Below are 23,727 nucleotides of genomic sequence, written 5' to 3' on the forward strand. Positions count from 1 at the left end.
AGTGGTGGGTGACTTGCTGAACGACCGGGGTACCCAACAACTTTTTGTCAATACACAGCCAGGGCAGTCCACTGGCACCAGAGGTTGCACCCCATCCATGGCGTTTATAGTGCTGTTTGTGTCCCTGAGTTTCCCCATAAACAAGTCCTACAAATGCTGAGAGTTAAATAGCTTTTAACATGTTCACAGCCAAGAAGCACATTCTCAAAGAGGGCCTTTATCCTGAGTCACTTGTCCACCCTGCTACAAGACTGCATGAAAGCTACCCTTTGAATTTTACTCACCCAAAGGGTATTATTCCATCTTGCCAGAGCTGAAGTAGCTGGGTTTATGCCAGTCTCCATGGCTGCTGCCCCTTCCCCTTGAAGGGAAAACTTCAGGAGCGAATATGTCTTTGAAAAGAAGAACATGGAGACATACACGAGTGTTACATACTTTCAAACACACATTCATTCAGCACTTCACGTAACATCAAAACAACCTCAAGGATGCACAGAGTACTCATTATAGAATCATAGAATGGTTTGGGCTGGAAGGGACCTTAAATCCCATCCAGTTCCAACCCCTGCCATGGGCAGGGACACCTTCCACTAGAGCAGCTTGCTCCAAGCCCCTGTGTCCAACCTGGCCTTGAACACTGCCAGGGATGGGGCAGCCACAGCTTCTCTGGGCACCCTGTGCCAGCGCCTCAGCACCCTCACAGGGAAGAGCTTCTGCTTTAGATCCAACCTGAACTTCCCCTGTTTCAGTCTGAACCCATCACCCCTTGTCCTATCACTACAGTCCCTGACGAAGAGTCCCTCTCCAGCATCCTTGTAGCCCCCTTCAGACACTGGAAGCTGCTCTGAGGTCTCCACGCAGCTTCTCTTCTCCAGGCTGAACAGCCCCAATGTTCTGAGCCTGTCTCCATACAGGAGGTGCTCCAGGCCCTGATCATCCTTGTGACCTCCTCTGGACTTGCTCCAACAGCAACATGTGCTTCTTATGCTGAGGGCACCAAAACTGCACACAGTGCTGAAAAGGGGGTCTCCCAAGAGCAGAGCAGAGAGGCAGGATCACCTCCTTTGACCTGCTGCTCACACTGGTGGGGATGCACCCTAGTTAAAGAGCACAAATCCGGTCATCCAGAAAATACATACACAGCCCACACAAGCCTCAGCACTGCCCCACTTCACACCTAATGCCCTCGCCACTTCCTCAATGAGACACCCCTCTGCAATGGAAAAAGCAGCTGGCTATGACTTGTGCAAACAGCTAGCCTTTCATCTTTCCTTGTCCCTCAGATAGATGATTTTCAGGTGGTCCAAGCAGATGATCCAAAATGCAGACATGTGCTAGTCCAGCATGGCAGGAATGGCTTACCTTCTCTGCGGCCGCTGCCTCGCCTGTTGGGGTTCATTATGGGCATGTGCATAAACTGTAAATGAAAGATGTTTCTTATCAGACCTTATCAGAAGTCTCCCACTCCTCCACTTCCCCATGTACTGTGTGATCAGTGAAGTCATCCCAAATGTCGTTATTCACTTCTCTGAAAACAAGATCACTGCTCATACTATTGCAAAGCACTAATGTTGCTAAGGAAGTCTGCAGGCTCTCCAGACAAAACCTTTTGTCTTTCATACCTCACCTCACCTTCTCCAGCCAGGCCAGCAGAGCCCGCAGAGCAGAGTTAGTCTGCTGCAGTCACACAGGGCACCTTTGTGACTCATTTAGCCCAAACTACTCTTTTAAAAGCTCTCTGTACTCTTCTTTTGATGGTCTCTATCCAAGTAAAATGAGCCCAGCCTCAGTCCATCACAATTCCTTCTTCTATTCAAATGCCACCAGCCTACAAAAGCTGCACCACATCATCTCAGCCAGGTTGAGTTACAGCTCTAGAGCAAGAGCTACAGTGCACTTGCTGCAGGCCTTTGCAGAAAGAAATACTTTCCTTTTCATGTGCAATAATTCCCTTTGGCATTTATTCCTTATTAACATTGCAGGAAATATATTCCCCAGCAGGAATACTGGCAGCAGGACTGAATTTTAAGTGATAGTTAAAGAAGACTTGCAGAAAGATCCCTGCTTGTAAAAGCAAGTGTTTATACTGAGTGCCCTATTAAACAAGAGTTATGCTTAACCCACAGAGGACAGACTGAGCATCCCAGACTATGTTACATATTTCAGTACTTCACACGCAGCCTTTCTGCTCTGCAAAGCAAGGCTTCCTGTGGTGCATTCACTCCTTGGTTGTGAACAGAGCCTGAACAACAAAGATGTAAAAATAAACCTAAATGGGAAGCCACTCTGGCAATTCAAAGCAAGGAAAAGTGATACAGAATCCCATTTGCTACAAGTTATTCATTCAGTCACTCGCACTTCCCCAAAATAAAGGCTGTCCATGAACTCTGGCACCTTGCTTGAGAAGCTATCCTGGTTCCCTGTATATAATCCTCAAGGACAACACCCTCTGCAGAGCTGTGTTTAAGTGCAGGCACCTAGGTTCATGTGTCAGTTCATGGAAAAAGGGGACATGAGCATGATGTGAAGAGCTCAAGGAATTCACAGGTTGGGTTGGCATTTAATCACACCTTAAACCCAAATAAGAGCTCAAAAAGGGCACACAAATCTCAGTAAAGCAAATGTTCTTCAGCTGTACTGTGATTACGTGCTCAGCTGGGAGCTGGCTTTGGTAACAGAGCCAGAGTCAGGGGTATTTGCTTCTGCCTAAGATGTGTCAATCACTTTTCTCCAGGCATTGTGTCAATGAAGGAGTGCTGGAGCTGGTGGACGTGCCAGACTGCTGCAGAGATTCACACTCTCCCCAAGCATCCATCAGGCAAGGTCAAACCTCTCAGCTGATAGCAAGTGAAGCGTTACAGGAGACAGCTGGGTTTCAAACCACACTGAGTATTTTGATCCAAACCTCAGCTGCAGCAGGAGCTGCAGCTCATGCTGCTACACCTGACCTCCTTTAAAGAGAATGAGCTGAACTTTTGCTCCCCCAAGCAGTAAAACTGAGCTTTCCCCTCCCTTACCTCCTCACTGCTCAGTGATTCAGAGCTGGATGCGCCTTGATGACACTGCACAACAATGTTGGAGATGAGCTCACCAGAGACTTCCACAACACTTCTGCAGAAAGTGGTTGGCTGTAACAGATCAAACCAGAGCAAATCTCATAGAGCAAAGCCACAGGACAAACCTTCTCATGGGGCCTTCACTGGGGATGGGATCTTGTACAGGGATTAAATTCCAAGAGGAAGACTGTACACCTCTCATGTTATGGGAGCAAACTACACCCAAGTCATTGTTCCACAGTTACATGTTAGTTGTATGAAGCCTTCAGCCTGCTTGAGGTAGAAGAAAACCTCTTAACTCCTTTTCATGGCTCTGGCATCACCAAGCACAAGCAGAAGGGCTGTCCAGGGCTATGCTGACAGCAGCTCCAGCTCTACAAGTTAAACTACATTTAAGTCAGCTACCCTTAAGAAGCTCCAGCAAAACTTGCACCCAAGTTTGGAAAAGAAAGAGGTCTTCACACTACCTTTCACACCGCATTTCCCCAAGAAGAAAAGCAGAGGGATGGTGTCTGTCCAGGATACAGTGATAACTTCACAGCAGCCAACCCTTGCATCACTAGAGAAAACCTAGCAACAACCATCAGTTTCATGTTATCCCACCTACGCACACACACAAGCTGCTTAGCTCAAGAGTAGCGATACTCAAAGAGATGTTTGCCCCCCTCTTCATGAGTAAACTACCTCAGGAGGTAGTAGCATGACTCATAAGCTATGAGGAAAGCCTTTGCAGCATCTGTCCAGTGTCTTCCCAGAATCCGTCCTACTTCCTACCCACTGTGACCAGCAAGAACAGGTAAGGTTGCAGACATTCACAGAGGAAAAAGAGTGTTTCAACATCTCATGGAATCATCATAGAATCAGATTGGTTTGGGTTGGAAGGGACCTTAAAGCTCATCCAGCTCCAACCCCTGCCACGGGCAGGGACACCTTCCACTAGAGCAGCTTGCTCCAAGCCCGTGTGTCCGACCTGGACTTGAACACTGCCAGGGATGGGGCAGCCACAGCTTCTCTGGGCACCCTGTGCCAGCGCCTCAGCACCCTCACAGGGAAGAGCTTCTGCCTAAGAGCTCATCTCAGTCTCCCCTGTTCTGGCAGGTTAAAGCCATTCCCCTTGGCCTGTCCCTACAGGCCCCTGTCCCAAGCCCCTCTCCAGGTTTCCTGCAGCCCCTTTAGGCACTGGAGCTGCTCTCAGGTCTCCCCTTCAGGAGCCTTCTCTTCTCCAGGCTGACCCAGCCCAGCTCTCTCAGCCTGGCTCCAGAGCAGAGCTGCTCCAGCCCTCGCAGCAGCTCAATGGCCTCTGGCTTCACTCCAACAGCTCCACGTCCCTCTTGTGTTGTTGCACCAAAGCTGGATCAGGACTGCAGGGGGAGTCTCCCCAGAGCACAGCACCTCCAAGTCTCAACACCCCCAAGTCCTTCATCCTACATCAATTTGGGGTTTCACATTCACACCGCATTCACTTACCACAAAAGGCCCAATTCTGAAGTCACATGTGAACGGGTCTCTCCCCGACGCTTTCGTGCACTCCGTTTCACGGATGCTGAACTGCAGCTCCAGTCTATAGGCATCACTGTTCCACATGTCAACCTGGTCAAAAGAAGGTCAAGACAATACATAATTAGTGCCTGTCATTCCTCTATGCCTGCTTCATGGCAACCTTGCTTCTTTGTCAAGCAGAAGCCAACATAAGGGCATTATGGCTCAGTGCCCAATTTAGAGCCAATTACTGTGTGTGAGAAAGTCTGTTTTATTGTGCTCAGGAATTTCTCTCTTAATCAGCAACACAGAACAGCTTTCCATGGGGGTCTCACTTGAATCCCGACAGCCACTGCAGGATCCTCCTAGTGCTCAGAGTCAGCTGGGGGGACTTAGAGCTGTCAAAGGTAGATAAGCATACCATTACCCTGTTTGCTACCCCATCTTCTGAGGGAAGCAGGGTGCTAACAGCTCTGCTTTGAATATCTAGACTGCTGGGAAGCCTATTGTGCAAGTAAATAGGCTTGGAAAGTAAATCCCACCACTGGAGGCAATTGAATTAACACAGTTAATACAGTCTTGCATTGTCTGCTCAGGTGCCTCATGGGCAGTCTAAACAGTGTTTTAGCTCAAGATGGGAGACTCACCCCACTCCCCACCGAAACCAAACCCCAAACCCCAACAACCAACAAATCCCCACTGCTTTCAAGTACTTTTCCAAACTAGATCAATCCCAAAGTCATCTTGTCATTCATTCTTGCAGAGGACTTGATACATCCCATCTATAGAAACAGAACAGTTACAGCATGTTACTGCTTAACTCTGGGTAGCCAACATCATTCTTAGCAATGCAAATTAAAGCATATAAGAGTTTCCTGCCCGTATTTAGACACTAAACCAGCACTGGTGCATGGAGACAGATGACATAAATAAAGACTGCAGAAAGAAAAGAACATTTCAGTTCCCAAAGCCATCATTCCAGATAATGCCCCAAACCCACCCTCTTCCAAGCAGCATCAGAGACTCCAACTAAATTTGGGGGTCCAGGATTCAGTGAAAAAGAGTTTTCCATCTGAGCAAAGCACATTTCAGGTAAAGGAATGTTGGTTCTCTGTGCACTTACTCTTGTGACGTGGCTCCTGACAACACCATACAGGTTTGTCCCCTGTGACTGAGAGTTGATCCTTGCAATGGAAGCATTGAGAGCCTCTTCTGTGACAGGGAGATCATAGTCGTACACTGGAAAGCCTGAGATGAAGGCACACTTCCATTAGAGGTTCATTGTGGTCTTCCTAAACCACTGTAAGCAAGAGGCCACGGCTCCACTCTGAGCAACTTACCTGAACATGAGAAAATGCCCAGTGTGAGGACAAAGATGAAGCTCCTCATAGTGTGCCTTTCCATATCCTCTGGTCTTTTCCCTTTCCAAGCAAAGATTTCCAGCGCACATTCCTCTGTCTTTATATAAATGCAGCCTTGATCCTTACACCTGACCTTCCTGTGTCCAAGCTCTGCTGCAAACATTGCACTTTAAACAGAATTGATCTGACAGTAAATATTTGCTGTCCGCTTTCCTCCCTTTGGCAGCAGCTCTCTGATAAGAGATGGGCTGCAGTGCCTGTTTCCCAGCACTGTGACTAAAAGGGAGCATTGAATTCCTGCTATCTCCATAGCCAAAAGCAGAATCTAGTTGTTTTGCTCACTTTTTAGTCCATAGTTTCCCATGTGGCAAGTCAACTCTTTCCTTAGCACCAGACCCAGTATGTTTGTGTCTCAGCAGTGACTAGAAGTACTTACAAGCTGGTGTTCCCTAAGAAGGGGACAATTCCCCAGCGCCAGACTGCAGCGGGGTTAGGTGTTCCCTATACCCTCTCCAACACGTGGCACTCAGCACTTGCAGGTCTTGCGTTGCAGATACAGGCAACGATCTCATCACTGTACCACAACTACCCCACAACAGAGCCACTGAAACACTCCAAGTAAGGTTGAGATGCGCCTGGGCTTTAAGTGCTTAAAGGCTGTCCGTAGGGGTTGGGAGGGAAACTGCTGCCTTCAAACAAGGTCACCCATTGCTGACTGTTCACAAGGTAGAAACGTGCCTCAGCATTTTCACTTTGGAAATCCTACGTGTGAATATCCTCCATTAACCTTCAAATCACAGTGCCACGGGAATGAAGTGGCATTTTAAGAACCTCCCAAACGACAGGCACGCGAGGAAGGACACGGGAGGCGCGCAAAGTACCAGGAGTCAGATTTAATAAGGAAAAGGACAAAGTGGCTTCTGCTTGTAAGCTGTCACACTGGAGGATGGCAGCTGATCACAAGGTTGTACACTGGGGGAACTGGACTCCTTGGGTGACAGAAGGAGTTAGGTTTCACTCACACTGCAAGTATTTGAGGGCAGAGACCCATAAAGGCAATGCACTTGTAAGTCACAAAAGAAACCACTGCCCAGCTGTGGGCCCTGATGGTCATTGGATTCATGTCTCATTGTTGCTGCAAGATCCTAGAAAAGGAACCTGATGAGCCATGGCACATCCCACGAAAGACTGTGTCCCAGTTGGCAGAGCATGTGAGCACTGCTAGGAACAGGCTGTGCCTGGAGGGTGACAAGTAGACACAGTGCCAAACAGGAACCTGGCTGAGGCCACATCACAGGCTAGTGCCACACCAGGTGTGTGCCATCCCACCCAAGCACTGCTTTGAGAGAGGAGAAGGTAGGTGCCAATTCCAATAAAAGGGGTGGGCATTTTTTACCAGCCAACTTGGATTCCAGCATTGGGAACACGATCAAAAACACCAACTGAAACTTTGCCCAGTCAAAAGCCAGAGCTTTTTTGTGTACATCCATTCGCCTTGTTCACTGCAGCTGAAGACACTCTTTCCTGCCTCTTGGACATGCTCATCTATAGCAGGGCCTGACCTTTCTGCTTCCCAGTTCTCCTCAGCTGCTGTCTGTGCCATGGGAAGGCTGGTAATACTCTCCTGCAGTTGCAACCATGCCAGAGCATCACAACAGGGAGGATTCAGACTGAGCTGGAGGTTCTCAAGAACAGAGTCTGCTGTGTTATGTTCAACTTCCCTGCAACCACAGCCACGACCATGCTGCCTCAGATCCAGGAGGAAACCCTCCCATTCACTGTCTGACCTGCTTCTACAGTGGTTTCTCTGCTATCAGTCATGCTGCTGTTGTAGTAATGAAACACAAGAAATGAGACTGCTTAAACCACTTCAATGGGAAGAACTAGGCATCCGGAGCCCCAGGGAGCTTGGAGCAACCTGCTGTAGTGGAAGGTGTCCCTGCCCATGGCAGGCAGTTGGAACTGGATGAGCTTTAAGGACCTTTCCAACCCAACCCATTCCAGGACTATTTTCCAGCATGCTTCACCACCAACTCACATTTAGCTTCCAACTTCACCGCTAGAGAAGGAAGCATCTGCCTCTTGTATGCTGGGATCCTTTAATATTCCACCAGAACCTGAATATGTAAAAATGCTTCCTACCTGCCAAGCCGCAGTGTTGTAGCCAGTCCAACAGTCATTTTAACTATTGAACCCACTGTGGGGCTTCAAGATATTCCTTTTAGAGTAGCTAATAGGAAATGCTGCCAGCAGGTCTGTAGTAATGCTATTAAAAGTGTTTAATGAAATGAAAGTTTCTCTGCAGAGCTCTGGCTTTGCTTTACAGCATCCAGAGAACAGAGATGTTTGCTATTCCACCCCTCTGAATCCTGACTCATTACATCTCTATTGAAACTGGTAAATATTTCTCCTCTCTTTACACAGATCCATTACACACTCTAGTAGATTCATGTTACAGCAAAATCTGCTTCCTCCACTTTCCGCATTAGAGGCACGTTTGGGTTGAGGATGCTCAACCCAGAGACAGAACTGGGGGAGAGTTAGCAGCTGTGGTGGGCAGGATGGGAATGGGGAGAAGGGAGAGTCTCTGGGGAGAACAGGCTGGCAGGAGGAAACACAAGTGTGAGCAGTGTTGTCCCCCTCCCAGGGAATGCATCTCCATGGGTACCACCTGCCTGGTACTAACAGGGCACGTGCAAACAAGAAGAGAAGGGGTATTTTCCGTTGGGGCAGCGGCTGAGAAAACCATTCTTGGGAAACCTCAGCTTTGGGTACATTTAAGCAGTGGAACCAAAGTTACATTCTCAGACCTGAAGAGTTCTGAGTTCTGGGTTTCTGAGGAGCTCTGAGTCTTTTACCACATTCTCTTCACGCTGGAGACTAGAACTGAAGCATCAGGTCGCTTTAGTGGAAACACCACTGGATGTGTGAAGACAAAGTGGAATGGAACCCAAAATTCCATACTTTGCAGAAGACTTAAGAGGTCAAATTCCTGAACCCAAGTCACACTTCTGCTATTGGCATATTCCAAATGGAGAGTTATTGCCTCATCTATGCTAAGGAAACAACAGGCACGGCCACACAGACTGAGGACAACATCCCCTTGAAAGAGAAAAGCATCCCACCAATGAACCAAGCCTAAGGAGTTTGAGAAGACTTTTAGAGAGGGATGGCAGAGGAGAGAGAAAAAGCATCTGGGCACATATTGAGAGGGGGCAAGATGGAAACAGACTCTTCACAACTTAAGGACTCAACTTTGACTCTACTACCAGCGAGTAGTAGATGCCAAGCACCCTGGGGCAGAAGGAGAGGGTTGCATCCAATTCAATCTACACAGCAAACAGATACGTGCTATTTAAGAAAAGAAGAAATTGAAGAGCTGTTAGAGGCTTATTTTCAGCCCACTCCCACTCCCTGCAATCAGGAGTCAGCTCTCTTCCCAGACTACTGGGAGAACAATCATTTCTCTTTGTGAGTGAAACATTGATAATTACAAGATGAGTTTTCATTTCAAATGTAAATCACCCAGCATCATGACATGCTGAAAACCATCTAAACAGCATCTAAATAGCACTGAGGAGCTCTTCCTGATCCCTTGCTTCCTGCATATTCAGATGACAGACAAAAATGTAATGGTCCCTTCAGATAAAAGAAAACCCAACTAAATTCAAAGCAACATGTTCCTTATTTTCCCCTAGCTCTTGCGGTGTGTCTTTGGCAAAACCAAAAGGCTACCTAAAAGTTCTTCTCTATGGGAAACCTCATCACACATGCAGAACACATCAGCTGATAGAGGTAGGAGAAAGGCCTGTAGATTTTGCTCAGCCTAACAGAGGCTTTGAGACTTGATCTGTAGTTTATAAACACCAGAGGCTCAGCTTTGATTCCCTTCAGCTCTTGTCTGCATGTCCCTTGAGAAGCTAGCAGACAACCATAGAGCCAGCACAGACAGATGCTGTCCATGGGCTGCTCAATGTTCTCTAGCCCTGGACCACCTGAGAAGGAGGGAAAGTCTTCTTTATTCCAGTTTCTCTATTTGCTTTCATAAGATCATAGAATTGCAGAATGGTTTGGGTTCGAAGAGACCTTCAAAGCTCATCTACTGCAACCCCCCTGCAATGAGCAGGGACATCTGCAACTTGATCAGGTTGCCCAAGATGTTACCCTCTGCCATACCAGCTGTGTTTCTCAATGCCAGATAAAGCTTTCCACTGTGAAGCACTTGAAGATTAGGTGGTCAAAAGGAGATTAAAGTGAAGAGAAGCGACTACAGCAACAACTCAGCTTCCCACATTTACACTATTAAGGATGAAATCAGGTGTATTTCCTAAGCCTGAAGTTTATACCACGGAAGTCTCATCGTCTGCAAGGTTTGCCATAGAACACTGAGTTGTTCTGTGTCAAGAACCGTTGGAACTGATGTCTTAAGTAATTTTCCTAAGATTAAAGGAAACATGTTTGTACGTGCACTGAGGCAGAGCCTAAACCCTGAACTTCTGAAGTGCACTGTACATGCAGCTCTAATAGAGGTAACCTAAACCTACACAGGTCCTACTGCTGTTGCAGGAAGTGGACTTTGGGAGTGAAGCAACATAAAGCACACATTACAGCAGACAAACCCCAATAACACACCCTGAGTGACTGCTCTGAAACATCACAGCCTGCAGCAGAACCTCAGAGCTCTCACTTCACTGCTTTGAGCCTTTGAAACTCTAAATATTTAGATTTGCTGTGCCTGCCAGGTCAGCAGTAACAGCTTTCTGGGGTCACTGGCACATCCCTGGGGCTAAATGCAAGGAAAACATTGCCTCCAGACCAAAAGATTGTTACCTGAAAAGCCAAGAGCTGTATCTGGGTTTAAATGTATTTATTAGTTAAGCCTTGCTAACCATACTCATACTTGTCCAGGTTTTCCCCCTTCTCTCTTCTGAGACATCAGTGTCTGAGCTTCTTGCAGTTCTACTGGAAGTGTTGAAGTTGGACAGAGCTTGGAGCAATCTGGTTAATGCAAAACGTCAGGGGGCTGTTGTGGGCCAAGTGCAGGATACAGCACTTTGCCTTGTTGAACCTCATCCCATCGGCCACAACCCATTGATGCAGTCTTTCCAGATCCCTAATGTCTATTTGCTCACTATTTTGCAACCAAGAAAGGAAAGAAAGGTTTGTGACTAAGTGGTTCACTACAAATGAGCCCTTTCCCTTATCATCTGGGTGCACTCCACCCAAAATGGGGCACGCTGGAGAAACCAAGCAGCACTTCAACTCCACACAGCCCCGTGGTTACAGCCTCATCCTGCAGTCTTGCTCCTGCTAGGAGGAGGAAACCATCCTCTGTTTATGAACCTGAGATTTCACTGAAAGCAGATTTATTGCAATCAAGGTTTAATTATGGCCCATGATTAATTCCTCAATTCCCTAAAGCCCTTTTCCCAGTGCCTGCACACCAGGCACCAGCTTAGGCAAGCAGAACACTTCCACCCTTTACTTACTCAGCCAGCCTTGCTTCAGCCAATACTTTTAACTGTCATTTTATTGTCTCCTCGACTAAGCCCACACTGCAGATAAAACACAATGGTTTTCAGCTATTTACCATAAAGAGCAAATCTACATCTTTCAAGCAAAGTAAATACCTCTTCAAGAAAAAAAAGGGCATTTTATATGATCTCATTAAGATTCCTTTTCACCAGAAAGATTTCCTGATAGCAGAAAACTCAGCTCATAAATTAAGAGGGAGAATATTAGATTTACGTGTATCTTAGCTGACAGCTTTATAATGCTGATATTGGAAACACATTAACATCCTACACATAAGAAAAATAGGAATGGCATAAAGCAAGAGCTACTACCCACTTACATGGGGCTGCAGGAAAAGAACTCGACACAAATCTGCCTTGAGACAGTATCATATCAATGTTTTAAATCAAATTAATAATGGAAAAGCAGGAGACAGCCAGGGGCAAAAATATGTAAGCCACCTCCTCCATGAGGAAAGTCTTATTTACAACACCCAGGCACTGCTTCCATGCTGAAATCCCCACAGCAGGCTCCAGTAGCACACACATCCCTCCTTACCAAGCAGCAGGGTCATTTCGCCAGGAGCCTCAAGTATCAGCACTGAGCCATGCTGCATCCTCCCATCCCTGTGGTTCTCCATCCCACACCAGGACCCCCACCCCTGGGGACAGATGTAGGACATTTCCACAGGAAAACAACCTGCACCATAAGATGCTGAAGGCATCCATCAGGTTAGGGGAGAGCCATCCTATAATCAACGCCCAGGACAGCCCAGTGTTGAGCAGCACATGGATGCAAGGCTGCCAAGAGGTTCTGCTGGGACCCAGGGTGACGGGACTGGCTGCCTAAAGGACAGCTTGTGTACACATAGTACCCCCTTGTACCCACAACAGTCCAGAGCCATTCTGAAACCAGCCAAGCCCTCACATGTCAAGAAGAGCAGACAGCATTCAGCTCCTTTCAGGATGTCTGAAATGGATGAAAAGGATGTAAGCTCCTTTCAGGGCTGGAGCAGCTCTGCTCTGGAGCCAGGCTGAGAGAGCTGGGCTGGGTCAGCCTGGAGAAGAGAAGGCTCCTGAAGGGGAGACCTGAGAGCAGCTCCAGTGCCTAAAGGGGCTACAGGAACCCTGGAGAGGGGCTTTGGACAAGGGCCTGTAGGGCCAGGCCAAGGGGAATGGCTTTAACCTGACAGAGGGGAGACTGAGATGAGCTCTTAGGCAGAAGCTCTTCCCTGTGAGGGTGCTGAGGCGCTGGCACAGGGTGCCCAAGGGCAGGGACATGTGTGGGGTGCAGGCAGGTGGTGATGGGATGCAGCAGTGGGCAGGGTCAGACATCAGGTTTTTGAGCTTTCAGAACATGGTTCCAAGTGACATTCACCATTTGAGAGAAGAACAGATCACCAGAGCTACTGGTGAGTACACTGCAGGCTTTATATATGAAAGGCATGAACTTAAAAGCAGTTTTCACATTTAAGGCATACAAATGACACAGGAAAAGTAATTTCTGGAAAGGAAACTTGCCATAATTTATGATGCAAAGCCCCAGAAAGAAATGAAAGCCTGAGCCCTTTCTAAACCTTTCAACAGGAAAACACAAATATTTCCACATGTAAACAAGTAACAGTGCTATTGGTAGTGCAGCAGGGCTTCATACACCAGCACTGAAGCAAACACCAAACCACACAAACCAGGCTTGTCTTCACCATCTTGGACCAATTTGTTGCCACAGGAGACCTAGACTGGAGCATGCCCTTGTGCACAGAGGCAGGCCTGCACACGGGCTTTTTGGTCAAGTGTATGGATTATGATAGCCCTTGCCAAGCAAAAGGAAACTACTTCAACATTAAAGAATCTAGCACCTTGGGAGATGGTTCATTCATCGTTCATGGGGATGAAGACAGACACGATGCTTTGCAAGGTAAATAAGTGCTATTTGTAGCAGTTTCCCTTCAGTTAGTCATGCACCCAGCTCTACCACACCAAATGCCACACAATTCAACTGCTATTTCAGACAGAAAGCAGGTAGAGCAACCGTGCCATAGTGAGCATCACGATACTTAAAGTCTCTCCTCCATTTCAGAATGCAAACATCTGCAGCCACATGTTAAAAAGAAATGCAGTGATCCCAGTATACAAATCATCACTAAAGAAACAAGCAAGGATTGCACACGAGGCCTTTGGAAACACTCTGTAGATTAACTCAGTCTCTCCCATGCAGGGTTGTAATAGCTGAGCTTCTGCATTGCTGCACAGTTCCAGGAAGAGCAGGAAGAAGTCCCCACTGGTCATGTAGAGTCAGAGCTGTGGGTGCAGGGCTGGACCAAAGGCTGTCTTTCCTCCAGGGGATGATGTTGCAATACATGGTATTCTGGCATGCCAGCATCACAGACCTCAGCAGGTCTGACAGACAGGCCATGCAGTGAACAAGCTCGATCTGGCTACTACACAAAGGAAAGAGAAGGGAGATTGATTCATTAAGACAAGTAATTAGTGGCTAAAGGAAACCCATGAACAGGCCCCTTTGAGTGAAATTGAAAAGCAAAGTGATTTTGGCAGCAGCAACAGAACTCTTGGAATAAGGAGTGCTTTTTAACAGCAGCTGACAAGGACTAATTGCTGCCGTTGAACATCAGGGGAAAAGAGGAAAAAGGAGAGCTTGGGCAGAGTGGGAGCCCTGCCAGTAGATAAACAGTCATCTTCATGTTTTACCATCATTTTGCAACAAGAAAAAAAGGCTGTTTGATCAAAAAAATGAAACCAACAAAAGAAATCCCAGTAACTCCTGCTGAGATATTGATGCTCTGGTGGGTCAGTTACCATTGGCTTGGTGGCTACTGCCAGCTCAGAGGAACTGTTCTTGATGAAGCTGTACCTGTATGAGCAAAAGAAAAGTAGAGTTGAGCTCCTAGCCCAGCTCAACATTCTGCTTTCATCCTCATGTATCAGCTCAGAAAACTGGATGTCTTGCGCAATACTTGGGATCAAGGAGCTTTTCGCAGCATCCCTCCGGAATAGAGTGTCTTAGCAGAGTAGCAGGGACACTAACTGTCAGGAAGTGAAAGCAAAAGGAACACCTGCATGCAAAGGACATGGAATGGCCAATCCAGCAGCTCATCCTGAAGATGGTCAATGCAATATAAATACTCCCTTTCAGATGAGATAGCAGAATACACACATTTGCTTCCTGTGAGACACTAACCTCTTTGTTCACACCATGACTGTGTGACTGGGGACTGGAGCTGTGCCAAGGCTCAGCTCCAGAGTCAGGGCAGCTCACATGCAAACCAGTTTGATCACAGCAGGATGCCATCCCGACAGTTCACCAGGCATAAACTGGAAAGGGGCTCCATCTTTTCAAGGCACTACTTAGCTATAATGAGAGGCTGTTTCCACAACCTCCATCTTAAACACGTATCTTCTTTCCCAGGCTGTTTAACTGTAATTCATTCGCTCCTTTCTATAGATTGTTGTTAAGGCTTCCAGTTCCTCTTGGCATTGTTCTGAACTCTCTGCAGCCACTCCATCATCTTCCTTAAAGCTTAGTGCTAACACTGGATGCTGTACCCAACAGAGGATTCATTGCACTATAAGCAGCAGGACTACTTCATACATCTCACGGACAGCAAAACATTAGCTATCTACTATTCCATTTCAGACCCTCCTCTGTACAACTGCTGCCTCATCAGATTTTCCCCCATTCTGTGCCTGTGTAATTCCCAGGGAACTGTAAAATGTGCATTTGTTCTTGCTGAATTACAACCTATTTCTCAGCCAAACTGCAGCTACCTTTGATCTGAGTTGGTGCTGTTTGGAGCAGGGTTGCACTAGATGACCTCCTCAGTTCCATTATTCTCAAGTTTATTCTATAGGTGACTCGGAGTTTACTGCATCCAAGAACAAGCCCACTAACTGGGCTTTTTATTATGTGGTTGCAAGTTATTCGTTAAGAATCTGAACTTCAGGCCAAGTGAATATAAAGTTATCCCTGAAAAAAGGTGAGACAATGGATTCAGGAATATTTGGAATAAGGTATAAGCTGTTCTGCAGGAAAACCTCCTACAGGACAAGGAGCCAGGCTCTGATGTTCAGGCTGATCAAGTCATTCCAAATTATCCTTGTGAACAGCTACACTTCTTAACCTGTTGTCTTTAGAGAAGTCAACATACTTCACATTCATCAATATCCTGTCTGGCTTTCACGTCCCACTGGAACCTGTGGTTCCAACCCAGTTCTTTCGCAGAACTTGATGACAAAGGACACAAGGCTCATGACTGGACACTGAACTGCAGGTCTGGAGACTTTGGGTCAACTCTTCACTCTGTGGTTTATTGTATAGGAGACAGGCAGGCTCTAGTCACCCACCATAATGCCCCAGTGTGACAGTGGGAAAATAAACCTCTTCCTACCTACAATTCTGTCCTCTCCATTTGGCCTTTATGTTCTTCAGACTTAAAATGAACCAAGTGTAAAGGATCCAGCCCAGCAACTCCAAATTTTCCAGAGGGCCTCTAACAAAGCAACAACTCAACCCAAAACAAGACATTTCAAGCTGTCCCAAAAACTGCTAGAAACACCAGATGGAAAATGGTGGTTTTCATAAGAAACAAACAAAGAAGAGAATTTAGCTCTTCTTTCTTTTCCAATATTAGACAACATCAATACAAGCATCAATAACTAATACTGAGTCTTCTTCCAGACACATCCTGATTTAATGTCACAGATACTGATAACTTATTCAAGTCAGAGAACAGATTTAAAGAAGGCTTACCCTGCTCAGGTGGGTGCTCTTGGGTTTCAGCTGCTTTCATTTGATTTTGCTGGCAATCTCTTTGAGAAGGCCTTTCAAATCAGAGAGCTTAGAAAAGAAAAAGAAAGAAGCAGCTTGGTTTATTTAAAGTCAATCTTACTCATTCCAACAGATGATTGCAGCTTAGGATGAAGGAAAAGGAAAAGAACAAGTAAGCAATAATAAGTTCCTTGAAATACCCTAGGAAATACCTTACAACATCAGCAAGAGCAGGCATTAAACCCCTTATCTGAACTCCTGCCTCTCTGACTACCCTGTGTGGATGCCAGCCCCTACTTTGAGCACCAACTGTCTGCTTCTTGTATTCAGTAGTCACAGCGTGGTGTCAATGTTGTTCTCACAGTAAAGCAATGCTAATAAATCACATGCTATGAGTGACTGCCTCTCCAAACATTACACCAAATGCAACAGTGCTTGAAAGGACACTCTCAATTGCCACTTTCATCACTGCAATTAATGCAGCGAGCATTACTGCATGTGTCACCTAGTTAACAAGCAGGCATCAGGCTCCCAACTGTACTCCAACTCCTTGTGCTCCTTTTTAAAGCAGAGATTGCACATCAGTGGAATTCCATGGACTATTCACATGGAGCTGACTCAAATCCTTTCCCCTTGTCCTAAATGAACTCTGTTATTCCTTGGGTCATCAGGTTTAAAGACAAGTTTACCCCACGACCAAGGCTCATGCCTAGGACTCAGATGCATCCTCAGAGTTGCTTTTAGGACATCACTTCAAGTGAGAGGCAGTGAGGTATGCCTGGAGTGCCTGGCTCTCAAGGTCACTGCTCCTAAGCACTAACCTCAGTGCCTTTCTCTCCCTAAAGCTGAAGGCATGGACAGACAAAACAACTTGCTGCAAGGTATTCCCTCAGAGAATAAAAAGCACCATTTAGGGATGACTTTTCAGCAGAGAATTAAGGTTGCTGTATTTCACTTTTAAGAGGAGCATCACTAGACACATCCTCAGTGACTCACCATTTCCACTTCAGTCTTGAAAGCGAGCTATTATATTGCAATCTAAATGATTTGACAGCAATCAAAAGCAGTATTCTGAAGTCTATAGGGGCCTTTTCAACCCCTGGACTTCTAAAATGTCTGTTCTTCACACCAAAGAAACTCCCCACTTTAGAGAAAACATACATATCTCAGTCAAGTCCCAAAGAATACTCATTGTGAAGGTCTTTTCAGTATCAGTCATAAAAAGTATACTTGTTTGACACTTCTGATAACAATGTGCTCTCTAGTAGATTGGTAGCTTTATATTGCTTCAGCACAAGATATTTCTCTGAATCAGATGAGAACTGTTCACTTTAATTGTAATGAAAGGTCTTCCTACTCTGCAATATGTATGGAGCATCCTTTGTTTACCTAGAAAATGTTGCTTGTGCTATCTGAAGCACCACCAAGCTTGTCACAATATAACTGAACTGCCTCTTCATTTTATAAGCAGACTTTAAGCAACATCAGCAACAACAAAGTTGAGTTCATCACCTCATGTTTTCAGCACTAGAAGCTGAACTTGACAGAACATGTTTGAGAAGGGTATACTCGTAAGTGTGTAATGCCCTTTCTTCCATCAGTGCTTCATGGGCCTGTTACACAGCAGAATACTGAAGTTTTAACAGAGAAAAGTTATTTTTAATTCTATTCTATTCAATAAAGAACACTGAGAAACACTTTAGTACTAAGCAGTTATCTTTCTACTTCATTTTCCAGCACAGTTTGCAGCTACATTGAATCACAGAATGGTTCGGGTTGGGAAGGACCTTAAAGCTCATCCAGTTTCAATCCCCTGCCATGGGCAGGGACACCTTCCACTAGAGCAGGCTGCTCCAAGCCCCATCCAACCTGGCCTTGAACACTGCCAGGGATGGGGCAGCCACAGCTTCTCTGGCCACCCTGTGCCAGCACCTCAGCACCCTCACAGGGAAGAACTTCTTCCTTATATCCAACCTGAACTTCTGTTTCAGTTTGAACCCATCACCCCTTTTCATATCTCTATAGTCCCTGATGACATTGGAAGGCTGCTATGAGGTCTCCACACAGCTTCTCTTCACATATGACAGAATCACAGAATCCCGAGGGTTGGAAGGGACCTCAAAAGATGATCTAGTCCAACCTCCCTGCAAGAGCAGGGTAACCTCGAGTACATCACACAAGAACTTGTCCAGCCAGGCCTTGAATATCTCCAATGTAGGAGACTCCACAACCCCCCTGGGCAACCTGTTCCAGTGCTCTGTCACTCACAGTAAAGAAGTTTTTCCTGATGTTCACATGGAACCTCTTATGCTCCAGTTTACACCCATTACCCCTTGTCCTATCACTGGACATCACTGAGAAAAACCTAGCTCCATCATCCTGACACTCCCCCTTTACATATTTGTCAACATTGATGAGGTCACCCCTCAGTCTCCTCCAAGCTAAAGAGACCCAGCTCCCTCAGCCTTTCCTCATAAGGGAGATGCTCCACTCCCTTAATCATCTTTGTTGCCCTGCGCTGGACTCTCTCCAGCAGGTCCCTGTCCTTCTTGAACTGAGGGGCACAGAACTGGACACAATATTCCAGATGCGGCCTCACCAGGGCAGAGTAGAGGGGGAGGAGAACCTCTCTTGACCTACTAACCACACCCTTTCTAATGCACCCTAGGATGCCATTGGCCTTCTTGGCCACAAGGGCACATTGTTGGCTCATGGTCATCCTCCCATCCACCAGGACCCCCAGGTCCCTTTCCCCTTCACTACTTTCCAGCAGGCCAACCCCCAACCTGTACTGGTACATGGGGTTGTTCCTCCCCAGATGCAAGATTCTACACTTGCCCTTGTTGAATTTCATCAAGTTTCTCCCCACCCAACTCTCCAGCCTGTCCAGGTCTCACTGAAAGGCAACACAGCCTTCTGGCATGTCAGCCACTCCTCCCAGTTTAGTGTCATCAGCGAACTTGCTGAGGGTACATTCAGTTCCCTCATCCAGGCCGCTGATGAAAATATTAAACAGCACTGGTCCCAGCACTGACACCTGAGGGACTCCACTAGTCACAGACCTCCAGCTAGATTCTGCCCTATTGACCACAAATCTCTGCCTTCTTCCTTTCAATCAGTTCTTGATCCACCTCACTACCTGATCATCGAGCCCACACTTCCTTAGCTTAACTATGAGGATGCTGAGGATGGGAGACAGTATCAAATGCCTTACTGAAATCAAGAAAAACCACATCTACTGCTCTACCATCATCCATCCACCTAGTTACTTCCTCATGGAAGGCTATAAGGTTGGTCAAACATGACTTCCCCTTGGTAAAACCATGTTGGCTACTCTTAATAACCCCCTCATCCTTGATATGTCTAGAGATGGTGTCAAGACTAAGTTGTTCCATCACCGTTCCAGGGATGGAAGTAAGGCTGACTGGTCTATAATTACCCGGGTCCTCCTTCTTGCCCTTCTTATAGGCTGGCGTGACATTTGCCATCCTCCAATCCTCAGGCACCTCTCCTGTTTCCCACAACTTACCAAAGATGATGGAGAGTGGCCTAGCAATGACCTCGGCCAGCTCCCTCAGCACCCGTGGGTGTATTCCATCCGGACTCGATTTATAGATGTCCAGATTGCGTAACTGATCCCTAACCCAATCCTCATCTACCAAAGCAAACTCCTCCTTTCTCCTGACTCCTTCTGGGGCTATAGGAATCTGGGGCCCCCGGGGAGAGTCTGCAGGAGTAAAGACAGAGGCAAAGAAGGCATTCAGCACCTCTGCCTTCTTTATATCCTCTGTCTCCAGGGATCAAAGGTGCACGCTCAAAAAAGCCCAGCCCAAACAGTGTCCTGGCAATAGTAACAAAGACTGCCCATGACTCTCAGTGCTTATTGTCCTCATGGATAATACATGGATACTACTTTACTAGATAGAAGTACATCCCCCAGAACAGTCTGAAACACAAGTACCTTTGCATCCAGTTGTCTAAATCGATGCACCATTCTGAAAACAAGGAGAAAAGAGAAGAAAGGGCTGAGTCCTGGTATTGGCAATGCCTTGCCCCCTCCACCCTTTGCAAAACTGTGCAGAAGTCTGTCTGGAGCTAAGAGATCCAGTCCTCATCTCTGGCCAAAGAGTGGAGATAAAGCCACTGGAATCAGTTTTCAGAAGGTTGCCCTCTTTGCATGTAGTCAGAGGTCAGTAACAAACCAGACTGCTTGGGAACATGAGTGTTTCACCCTCCCAAGAAGGCAGGGCTGCAGGAGGTTTGGCATCAGTTTCATTACAAGTATATGAGCTAACATATGAATTCCCATTAGTGCTGTGCTATTCCATTTTCTTTGTCAAGACACTTCTGCTTCCAGAATCAAAGCTACTTTTGTGTATTTCTTTGACTTTTGAGTGCCTCTGGGTAGTCTTAACCTAAACACTTCCCTGTGGACAGCACTGTCCACAGCAAGGGCAGAGAAGCATAAGAGTCTGGTCTTTCCTGCCCATTTTTATCAGCTTTTCCCTCACGTTCAATTTAGAGAGTCAAACTGCTATAAGCTAGCTACAAAATTAAGCCATCAGACACAGATGTTACTGTTCTGTTTGCTAGCTTCTTTAGATTTCTTTATCCTCATCCTATTACTTTGAAAACACCACGACAGATCCCAAAGATAAAGTATCATGAGCTAGCAGCCAAAAATGAGCAGTCCAAGTCACTGTCATTCCAGATAGCACATTCCTCTCCTGAGGTCTTTCCTCTTATGCTATCAGGTACAGATCCCCTAATACATAGATTGCTGATGTGGAAATGCTTGATATTCCACATTTAACACTAAACATTCTCTAACTGCATAATCCTAGAATCATTTAGGTTGGAAAATACTTCTAAGGTCGAGTCCAACCATAAACCTAACACTGCCAAGGCCACCACTGGCACCACATGTACATGTGCTTTAAATAGCTTCAGGGATGCTGACCCAACCACTGCCCTGGGCAGCCTGTTCCAATGCCTGAGCACCCTTTGGGGAAGGCATCTTTCCTAATATCCAATATAAACTTCTAATGGTACAAAACCAGCCAGCTGATAGCACTGCTTTCCACAATGAGACCTCAAAACACTATAGGAACATTTTCTCTTTTGGTGAAAAAACAGGACAAAAACCGCCCATCAACTTCCTTGGAAGAATAAAGGGCACATTTATTCTGAGTTTATTTATTACTCATTAGTTTGCAAACATTTAGAGCTGCTGAAAACTTGCCTGCACTAAAAATACTCAACAGAAAGTTAAGAGAGTGAAGACAAAGAAGGGCAGACATACTCTTCTGATGAATCATTTGCTTTGGTATTGATTTTGACAAGGTAATTTTCCTTCATGACAGCTTCCCATGCCAGAATTTCATTGTCCTCATTTTTTGAGCCTGGAAAATGGATGTGAAGAAAAACAACACCACCAGATTCAGTTAATTTGACTTTCCAATGCTAAGATGCAAAACGGCTGGGTTAGTGCTTGCATTTCAAAGATGAGTCCCTTCTCTGCATCCAAAGCATTTGCAACCCCACTTCCCACCTGTGACATAGCTCTGGTAACAAGAACATTAACACATTTCACTGAATGCTCCTGGCAACCAGAGTTGGTTAAAAGAAAATAAGAACAAAACCCCCTAAGAGGCTCTTTTCTGGGGTCTTGGTCAACACCAGTGAAATGGCAGTCACTTCAACAGGTATAGGACATTCCAGAAAGTTCCTGTCTGGGTTTGAGCTTTCCAGTTGTTTTTATGTTGCCCCATATTATATCATTAAGAGTAACATGTTAAGACCTGTGTTGTATAACTTATCACTGAACTAAAACAATTCAAAATTATAAGGTGGTGTCTTCTCTACAAAGCATCTCCTACTGATGTAACTTAAGGAGTGACACAGAACAAACCATTCCAAGGCATGAAAGTCCTCCAGGATAATACTTCTATATTTGATCCTGTTCCAACACGACAGCACAAACCACGTGGGATTAATAACAGAAAGATAAGAAGCCCACAGCTAGCAACTGACTGAAGCTCCATTTCCTTCACCCAGTGCTCATCTGGTTTCAACCCATCACCCCTTGTCCTATTGCTACAGTCCCTGATGAAGAGTCCCTCTTCAGCATCCTTATAGCCCCCTTCAGACACTGGAAGCTGCTCTGAGGTCTCCCTGGAGCCTTCTCTTCTCCAGGCTGAACAGCCCCAATGTTCTCAGCCTGACTCCGTACTGGAGGCGCTCCAGCCCCTGATCATCCTTCATGGCCTCCTCCGGACTTGCTCCAACAGCTCCACATCCTTCTTACATTGAGGACACCAGAACTGCACAGTGCTGCAAGTGGGGTCTCACCAGAGCAGAGTAGAGGTGCAGGATCACTCCTTCAACCTGCTGCTCATGCTCCTTTTGGTGTAGCCCAGGATACATCTTCTATTTCTTTTAGAACTGCAACATCAACTGTGCATCACTCAGGCAGAAATACCTGCTGTTAAACCACCTCCACAGCCAGGAAACCAAACAGTGATTTCTACATCCAAAACAATTTAGTCAGCATTAAGGAATTTATACCCCAAGGCAGGCATCTTTCTCCTAAACTAGTGACAAAACCAGCCTGTGCTGCAGGGCAACAGTCAGGTTGCTGATGGATGGGAATAAGTCTGTCAATTAACTCAACTTATCCTCTCTTCTTATCATCTGCTTCTAAATGGCACTTAAAAAAAGGGAGAAAAAGAAAACACTCCAAGTGTTGGGGGAAAAAGCTTGTTAAAACAATTCATCTCTTTGCTCTCTGAGAGAATAAATAAGGAGGAAATAGCTGCAGGACTGACAGAGCCACTCCTGCATTTCTGAAGCAGTTTGCCTATTTGGCCATGCCCAGAGGGTCAAAAGAATCTCAGTTCTTTTTCAGTGACTCACTCACTAACAGAGGCAGGGGAGTCTCTGAACACGACTATCCTCCAGCAGGCTGCCCTAGCAGGTACTGTAACGGAAGGACAGAAAGAGATGCAACTCCAGAAGGCAGATTGGCAAGCAGAGACTAAGAGCACCTCTTGTACTAGTTACCTAAACATACAGAGCCTGAAAGATCAGGGATATCTGCCACCAGATAACAGTGCAAGAGAAATACCCTATCCGATATTAACAACAAAAGGGATCATAGACTCCCAGACTGGTTTGTGTTGGAAGGGACCTTAAAGCTCATCCAGCTCCAACCCCTGCCACGGGCAGGGACACCTTCCACTAGAGCAGCTTGCTCCAAGCCCCTGTGTCCAACCTGGCCTTGAACACTGCCAGGGATGGGGCAGCCACAGCTTCTCTGGGCACCCTGGGCCAGCGCCTCAGCACCCTCACAGGGAAGAGCTTCTGCCTAAGAGCTCATCTCAGCCTCCCTTCTGGCAGGTTCAAGCCATTCCCCTTGGCCTGTCCCTACAGGCCCTTGGCCAAAGCCCCTCTCCAGGTTTCCTGTAGCCCCTTTAGCCACTGGAGCTGCTCTAAGGTCTCCCCTTCAGGAGCCTTCTCTTCTCCAGGCTGAA

General features: G+C 46.4%; 2 protein-coding genes across 3 annotated transcripts in view; both read right to left on the reverse strand.

Annotated features, from left to right (window-relative positions):
* Nucleotides 1-294: 294 nt before the first annotated feature.
* Nucleotides 295-5,949, reverse strand: SPP2 (secreted phosphoprotein 2; the record flags this gene model as incomplete). Its single annotated transcript, XM_080632103.1, has 6 exons — nt 5,876-5,949; nt 5,659-5,783; nt 4,524-4,646; nt 3,018-3,128; nt 1,363-1,417; nt 295-392 (listed from the first exon to the last, which is right to left on the reverse strand). The coding sequence occupies exons 1-6, from the start codon at nt 5,937-5,939 to the stop codon at nt 295-297; spliced, it is 576 nt and encodes a 191-aa protein (XP_080488229.1). The 5' UTR covers nt 5,940-5,949.
* Nucleotides 5,950-16,213: 10,264 nt separating this feature from the next.
* TRPM8 (transient receptor potential cation channel subfamily M member 8) overlaps nt 16,214-23,727 on the reverse strand; it is a gene marked incomplete at both ends in the record, with an annotated part of 37,899 nt that continues 30,385 nt past the window's right edge. For both annotated transcript variants that reach the window (XM_080632113.1, XM_080632114.1), the window contains 3 exons: nt 16,214-16,264; nt 20,157-20,190; nt 21,498-21,597. In XM_080632113.1, coding sequence (XP_080488239.1) covers nt 16,214-16,264; nt 20,157-20,190; nt 21,498-21,597 — 185 coding nt within the window. The remainder of the gene's footprint in view (nt 16,265-20,156; nt 20,191-21,497; nt 21,598-23,727) is intronic.

The sequence above is a fragment of the Psittacula echo genome, assembly GCF_963264785.1.
Source record: "Psittacula echo genome assembly, chromosome: 20".
NCBI lineage: Eukaryota > Metazoa > Chordata > Aves > Psittaciformes > Psittacidae > Psittacula > Psittacula echo.